Below are 8,175 nucleotides of genomic sequence, written 5' to 3'. Positions count from 1 at the left end.
AAAAAAAAAAAAAAAAGCCTGGCATTGTGGTAGGAGCCTGTAGTCCCAGCTACTTGGGAGGCTGAAGCAAGAGAATCACTTAAGCCCAAGAATCTGAGGCTTGAGCTGTGAGCTATGATGCCACTGCACTCTACTGGGAGCAACATAGTGAGACTCTTGTCTCAAAAACAAACCAAAAAATGGGATATGCCATATATACTGTCTCTATGTTTGATACTCCTGGTGGGTGGCATTTTCCTTGGTAAAAATAAAAATGAGGACCAAAAAATGGGTGTTTTCTGGGTAGTGCCTGTGGCTCAGTGGGTAGGGCACTGGCCCAATATACTGAGGGTGGTGGGTTTGAACCCGGCCCGGCCAAACTGCAACAAAAAAATAGCCGGGCATTGTGGTGGCGCCTGTAGTCCCAGCTACTCGGGAGGCTGAGATAGGAGAATCACCTAAGCCCAAGAGCTGGAGGTTGCTGTGAGCTGTCACGCGACGGCACTCTACCAAAGGTGACAAAGTGAGACTCTGTCTCTAAAAAAAAAAAAAAGGTGTTTTCTAACTTATCATGAATTTAGAATGGTCAGAAAACTATTACCTATCTAGTAGGACTGAAATTCTGGACACTAGCATACGTGTACACAAATGAACTACAACACCTGGACTAATATGAAATCACATTTCATATTGTGATTTGAATATAAAATCACATATTCATAGTCACAAGAAAGTCTTATATATTGCACTCTCAAAAGCTTCTGGAATAGAAGCATTTCCCCTAAACCCTATTTCCTTTTCACATTACCAACGGATAAAGGGAAGATGTATATAAACTCCTCTATGCCCACTACACCAAAGCTAGTTAAATATACAGAACAAGCTCTACAAGATTACAAAATATCCCTTGGCCCACAAGAGTCATTTGGAGCCTGTGTTAAACTCAACTCTTACTTCTTGTGTGAAACTAATTCAATTCTGAAGTTAGCCATTTCTTATGTGTAAATTGACACTTCCTATTGTAGCTCTGAGATAGACTGGTGTGCCTCTCAGCCCTCTCCCTGTTGACCCTTTTTTTGTTTTTGAGACAGAGCCTTAAGCTGTCCCCCTGGGTAGAGTGCAGTGGCATCACAGCTCACAGCAAGCTCCAACTCCTGGGCTCAAGCAAGTCTCCTCAGCCTCCCAAGTAGCTAGGACCACAGGTGCCCGCCACAAGGCCCTTTGGTTGCAGCCATCATTGTTGTTTTGGTGGGCCCAGGCTGGATTCAAACCTAACACCTTAGGTGTATGTGGCTGGCATCTTAGCCACTTGAGCCACAGGCCAAGCCTCTCTGTTGACCCTTGATGGAGAGTTAGCTGTATAAACCTCACTGAAAGGCTGATCTTTTTTTTTTTTTAAAACAGAGTCTCACTTTGTTGCCCTCAGTAAAATGTGGTGGCATCATAGTTCATAGCAACCTCAAACTCTTAGGCTCAAGTGATCCTCTTGCCTCAGCCTCCCAAGTAGCTGGGACTATAGGCACCCACCACGACGCCTGGCTATTTTTAGAAATGAGGTCTCACTCTTGCTCAGGCTGTTCTCAAATCTGTGAGCTCAAGCAATCCACCGGCCTTGGTCTCCCAGAGTGCTAGGATTACAGGGTAAGCCACCGTGCCGGGCCAAAGGGCTAATCTTTAGTTGGCGATGGTCATTCAGGGACTTCATAGATACTGGTGATGATATGTTTCTTTTTTTTTTTTTTTTAGACGGAGCCTCAAGTTATCCCCCCTTGGTAGAGTGCCGTAGCATCATAGCTCACAGCAACCTCCAACTCTTGGGCTCAAGTGATTCTCTTGCCTCAGCCTCCCAAGTAGCTGGGACTATAGGCGCCCGCCACAACGCCTGGCCATTTTTTGGTTGCAGCCATCATTGTTGTTTGGCGGGCCCGGGCTGGGGATTCAAACCCACCACCTTAGGTGTATGTGGCTGGCGCCTTAGCCGCTTGAGCCACAGGCGCTGAGCCGATGATCTGTTTCTTAAGCTCAGTATGCAAGGTTGTTTTTTTTTTATTATAAACCTTACACACTTTATAAATATTCTTCTGTATATAATAGTTAATAAAATGTTTTTGGACAATTAGGTTTTTAGAATTCTTGACAAAAAACTTTTTTTTAATTTCAGATTAATATGAAGGTACAAATGATTGGTTTCAATGTTTGCATTTGTTAGGTAAAGTCCCTGTTGTAGTTGTGTCCCACACCCAGGAGGTGTGCCACGTACCCTTACATTGTGCCCATGAGGTGCCCACTGGCACACCAGTCTCCCTCCCTCCACCCTTCCCTCCTCCCCCATCCCCCCAGCTGGATACAAAATTTTTTTGATATAGCAATTTTTAGCTTAATCTTCTATTTCTGGATGATTGGCGAGAACGGCAGGATCCATTTCCAGAAAATGTTTAAATGTTTAGATTGAGGATGCCTTTCTTTCATGACATTAAGCAATGCGATATCCTCTGCATCCAGGAGCCAACTTAGCATGTGAAGTGTGGTGAGGCTTGGCAGTCGCAACACACACTGACTCAAAGACTTGACTGTGGTGGCCTGAGCTTTGATACAGTGAGTGTAATTCCTGGTGATGCTCAACTCTTGCAAGTTTGGCAGGTTGTCCAGTGCTTGAAAGAAATTTCTGTATCCTTCCTCTGTGATCTTGTGATTGATTGAAAGATTTAAGTTCTCAAGCTTCTGGAAGCCTCCATCAACTGCTACCTTGGCTACCAAAACAAAACATTCATGAAAACAGAATCACAGGAATTTCTATTTAAATAGTGGTAGACTACGTTATTTGCACCAACCTCCTCTCCCACCACTACCATCACTGAAAGTAAGAAATGTCCAATATAGGAGATTTTTTTTTTTGAGACAAAGTCTCACTTTGTTACTCTCAGTAGAGTCCTGTGGCATCATAGCTCACAGCAACCTAAAACTCTTGGGCTCAAGTGATTCTCTTGCCTCAGTCTCCCAAGTAGCTGGGACAACAGGCGCCAGCCACAAGACCTGGCTATTTTTTTTGCAACAGAGTCTCACTATGTCACCCCCAGTAGAGTCCTGTAGCATTGCAGCTCACAGCAACTTCAAACTCTTGGGCTTAAGTGATTCTCTTGCCTCAGCTTCCCAGGAGCTAGGACTACAGGCACCCAGCTATTTTTTTGTTGTTGTTGTTGCAGTTGTTTAGCTAGCCCAGGCCAGGTTCAAACCCTCAACTTTCGCTGTATGTGGTTGGCGCCATAACCGCTGCTATGGGCACTGAGCCCTGGCTGTTTTTTAGAGACGGGATCTTGCTGGCTCAGGCTGGTCTCAAAACTGTGAGCTCAGGCAATCCACCCCCTTCAACGTCCCAAATGCTGGGATTATGGGCAGAGTCACTGCGCCCAGTCAGGAAATATTTTTTTAAATTTCTCTTTAAAAGCCCCAAAGAGCTGATGGGTTAATAAAGAACCACAAGGCCAGGCCAGGTTCTCTGGCTCCTGTAATCCTAGCACTCTGGGAGGCAGAGGTGGATGGATTGCTTGAGCTTAAGTTCAGACCAGCCTGAGCAAGAGCAAGATCCCATCTCTACTAAAATAGAAAAACTAGCTGGGAGTAGTGTCAGGCACTTGTCCTCACAGCTACTCGGGAGGCTGAGTTAAGAGTATTGCTCAAGCCTAAGAGTTTGAGGTTGCTGTGAGCTATGATGATGACAGGGCACTCTACCAGGGTGACCGAGTAAGACTCTGTCTCAAAAAATTTTATTTTTTTTTAAAAATAAAAGAACAGAGACTTTAGGCTTATATAGCCTCAAATGGGAAGTCTTTTTGTACTTCCAGAGCTGGCCAGAATGAATCTAAATCCACAGAAGGACACCAAGAGGGAACAATATGACAGTGAAAATGAAGTGGGTTGAAATTTTCTCAGAGGGGCAAATGTTTCCATGGACATTGTGCAGCAGAAAGCCTGAATAATAAATACCCCTGGCTTCTGTGCGAGGTCAAACATTCATCTCAGGGTAGCTCACCAATCTCCATCACACTGTCATCATCCAAAGTCTGGAAAAACGAGAGGACCCGAAGACGCTGAAGCTGCCGACACTGCTGGACGATCAGTTTGGCCACTTGATGAATCCCATCCCCAGTAGGAAGGATCAGTTCTTCCAGGTTCTTGAGAGAACCTAAAGTGTAGGCTATCAGAAGAGACTCTGTATTTTGGGTTTCCACACAACAGTAATCTATAGCCTAAAACTTACACACCGTCAGGAGGACCCCTGTAGCCTAGATGTCATTCCACTTCCTCCCCGAGGTCAGGAGAAGGTTCAGTACACATCTCCAGACTACCTCTCCAGCCTCCCTTGCTCTGAAATCAGGCTACTTATCATATCTCCATTTCCTCTTTTAGAGGGAAGAGTTTACTGGTAGGCAGGTTACCCCTAGCTCAGCCATGCCTTTGGCTGTCCCCTGCTGTCATCCTGGGGGGGAGAGGGGATTTCCACATCTGCCTCTCAGCACCACAGCCTCACAATCCACCATTCTTTTTTTTTTTTTCCTGAGACAGTCTCACTTTGTCACCCTTGGTAGAGTGCAGTAGCACGTTAGCTCACAGCAATCTCAAACTCTTGGGCTCAAGTGATTCTCTTGCCTCAGCCTCCCAAATAGCTGAGACTATAGGCGCCTACCACAATGCCGACTATTTTTTAGAGATGGCTAATTTTTCTATTTTTAGCAGAGACAGAGTCTCGTTCCTGCTCAGACTGGTCTCCAACTCCTGAGCTCAGCTGATTGACCTACCTCTGCTTCCCAGAGTGCTAGGATTACGGATGCAAGCCACTGTGCCTAGCCCGATATTTCTAATTCTAATCCAATACCTCAAAGTTCTTTCTAGATCCTTCTTTCAATATTTGTAAATTCCTTCTGCAACAATGAGGAAAACTGACTCTCATTATATTCAATGTATTATTTGTTTAATCAACCTATAATGTACACAAGCCACATCTTTGGCCCTAATCCTACCTGGGTCTGCCACCTCAGTCCCCACCCACACTGCTGCCCCCAAAGGAAGGGAAGAGAAAGGAAAAGGAAGATCCAAGCCTGGCAGGAGGAAAGAGGGAAGGAAGGAAGGAGGGAAGGAGGGAAGGAAGGAGCTGATCCTACAGCTCTGCACTCCATAGCTCCACTACCTCTCTTAATTTTTTTGTCCTGTTAGAATGTTTTCTGTGAGCATACATTACTTTTTTTATTAATTTTTTTTTTTGAGTCTCACCTTTTCACCCTTGGTAGAGTGCCGTGCCATCATAGCTCACAGGAATCTCAAACTCTTGGGCTCAAGTGATCCTCTTGCCTCAGCCTTCCAAGTAGCTGGGACTACAGGCACCTGTCATAGCACCCAGCTACCTTTAAAGACAGTGTCTCACTATAGCTCAGGCTGGTCTCAAACCCATGAGCTCAGGCAATCCACCTGCCTCGGCCTCCCAGAATGCTAGGATTATAGGCGTGAGCCACCAAGCCCAGCCTCACACATTATTTTGTAATCATTTTTCAATCAAAAATATTTAACCTTTTTCTATAATCATCATTTTATTAAATCTAGATTTGTACATACTGTTTTCTTAATTTTCTTTCTTTCTTTCTTTCTTTTTTTTTTTTTGAGTCAGAGTCTCACTATGTTGCCCTCGGTAGAGCGTCGTGGCATCACAGCTCACAGCAACCTCAAACTCTTGGGCTACTTGCCTCAGCCTCCCAACTAGCTGGGACTATAGGCACCCGCTACAATGCCTGGCTATTTTTGGTTGCAGTTGTCATTGTTTAGTTGTCCCGGGCCAGGTTCGAACTCACCAGTCTTGGTGTATGTGGCTGGCACCCTACCCACTGAGCTACGGGGGCCACCCTGTTTTCTTAATCTTAAAGGGCAAGTTTTTCCCTACATCCCAGAAATCTTTGAAACAACAGGTCTTAACATGTTTGGAACAGATACCTGACAGCAAACTTTCATAGTGCTGTAATGAGCAAATATGTATTCTAGGAAGTTACTCTGAAAACTTTGCTTTGAATGAGATCAGGTCTGAGGAATGTGCAAAACCAACAGTGAAGAAAGACATTTGGAGGTCAAAGTTGAGCATCCCTGTCACTTCCTATTAATGAGCAAGGGCAGCTAATACATGTCTTGTTTTATTGCAGCTAATTCAAAATAGGAGAGAAAAAATAGGCAGGAAGAGAATAAAGAATAAGTAATAAAACACCGTTTTGTTAAACATACCAAATTTTTCAGATGTTTCCTTGTCAGGAAATTGTTGGTTTCCAACATTTAATATTTTCAGAGAGATAAAATTTGGCAGAATGGCAACTACAAACATGGAAATAAAAATTTAATTATATCAGCTACATCTCTTACAGCAAACAGTAACATCTTTAAAATAAAGAGCATTTAAAAAGTCATAAAATTAATGTAATTCAGCTGGGCGCCTGTGGCTCAAGTGGCTAAGGTGCCAGCCCTAAGGTGGCGGGTTTGAATCCAGCCTGGGCCCCCCAAAAACAACAATGATGGCTGCAACCCAAAAATAGCCAGGTGTCATGGCGGGCACCTATAGTCCCAGCTATTTGGGAGGCTGAGGCAGGGGAATTGCTTGAGCCCAGGAATTGGAGGTTGCTGTGAGCTGTGATGCCACAGTACTCTACCAGGGTGACAGCTTGAGGATATGTCTCCAAATAAATAAATAAATAAATAAATAGATATAAAATTAATGTAATTCAGATTGAATAAGAATGATTAAGTAGAAAGAAAAAAATTCTCCTCAGAGATCTTTGCTGGACTAGAAATGTTTGAAGTTCTAGAAATAAATATACTTTGTTATTTGAGGAATTCATTTAAGATTAGATGTCAAGTACTACAGTTTTGCTCCTTAATATCAACTGCCTTTTACAAATGTAGCTCTTTTGAAAGGGTGCTTAACTTGACTCTGTGACTACAAAAGCATATTAAACCACAATTTGAAGATTGTAACTCTTACCAAATGGGATGCTTTGAAAAAATGATCCAGAAAACTTCACTTCTTTGAGTTTCTTGCAAGAAGAAAGCACAGTCATGAGAGACTCAAAATCCGAAAAGAAATTACATTTCAGATGGAAAACATGAAGGTTGGGAGAATTCTGAATCAATCTGACTGTAAAATACGAAGGATTTTCAGAAATTAAAGAAGACTGCAAATTTCTCCCGGAATTAGCCATGTAATTTTATTCATTTATTTATTTACTTATTTATTTTGAGACAGAGTCTTACTTTTTCACCCTTGGTAGAGTGCCATGGCGTCATAGCTCACAGCAACCTCAAACTCTTGGGCTCAAGTGATTCTCTTGCCTCAGCCTTCCAGGTAGTTGGAACTACAGTGCCCACCACAATGCCCAGCTATTTTTTCGAGACTGGGTCTCACTCTTGCTCAGGTGTAGACTGCCTGAGCTCAGGAGTTTGAGCCTAATTTATTCTTTCTTTTTTTCTCTCAATGATACTCAATTAAAATAAGGCACCACAATGTAATGCTCTGAGAATCAGGTTACCTTGGGCTTAAGTTCCGGTTCTACAACTGACTAGCGAGCAACATGAAGTTGGACAAGTTACTGACGCTCTCTGGGGATCAGTTCTCTCATCTCCAGAATGATCATTGACACTCAGGAAAGTCACCTTCAGGTTTAACAATCTAATATCTCTGCATTTATGCTTGACATTTACACAGTAAGGATATTTGTACAAATAAACATAAAAGGAATAATAACTCTGAAGCAAAACCTGAATTTGATACAAAAATTGCTGAAAATGTAAGAAACTACTACCTCCAAATTCAACGTCGATGAATTTTTTGCATACAACTCTACATGTCAGTTCTATATAGAGTTTTACACTTCTTAGTCTTTAGTGTTCGGTGTTTACTAAATTAAGGAATTTATAGCCCCCAAGTCATTTTGCTAAATTATCATTTAAGAAAGCTGAGGATAGGCTGGGAGATGCTTCGGATGGCTGCCGATCAGCAGATTTCCTTCCCTCTGAGCTGGCAGATCTGTAAGTTGCAATGTAAGACCAACTTAAAAACAAAATGAAATAACTCTACAATTTGAAGAGGTATTAAATAATACATTAGGGGTTAAGAGCTCAAACTTTGGGCTCGGCGCCTGTGGCTCAAGCGGCTAAGGCACCAGCCAC

General features: G+C 43.0%; 1 protein-coding gene across 1 annotated transcript in view; it reads right to left on the bottom strand.

The window, feature by feature from the left end:
- Positions 1–2,315: 2,315 nt before the first annotated feature.
- NAIP (NLR family apoptosis inhibitory protein) overlaps positions 2,316–8,175 on the bottom strand; it is a 34,716-nt gene continuing 28,856 nt past the window's right edge. Inside the window, exons 11-14 of the mRNA XM_003785894.3 lie at positions 6,992–7,144; positions 6,241–6,327; positions 4,010–4,174; positions 2,316–2,729 (exon numbers count right to left, since the gene is read on the bottom strand). Of these exons, the coding sequence (XP_003785942.1) occupies positions 2,365–2,729; positions 4,010–4,174; positions 6,241–6,327; positions 6,992–7,144 (770 nt within the window). The 3' untranslated portion in view covers positions 2,316–2,364. The remainder of the gene's footprint in view (positions 2,730–4,009; positions 4,175–6,240; positions 6,328–6,991; positions 7,145–8,175) is intronic.

Source organism: Otolemur garnettii, unplaced genomic scaffold (genome assembly GCF_000181295.1).
Source record: "Otolemur garnettii isolate 467f Iridium unplaced genomic scaffold, OtoGar3 scaffold00017, whole genome shotgun sequence".
Lineage (NCBI taxonomy): Eukaryota > Metazoa > Chordata > Mammalia > Primates > Galagidae > Otolemur > Otolemur garnettii.
This window is presented reverse-complemented; position numbering and strand designations above follow the sequence as displayed.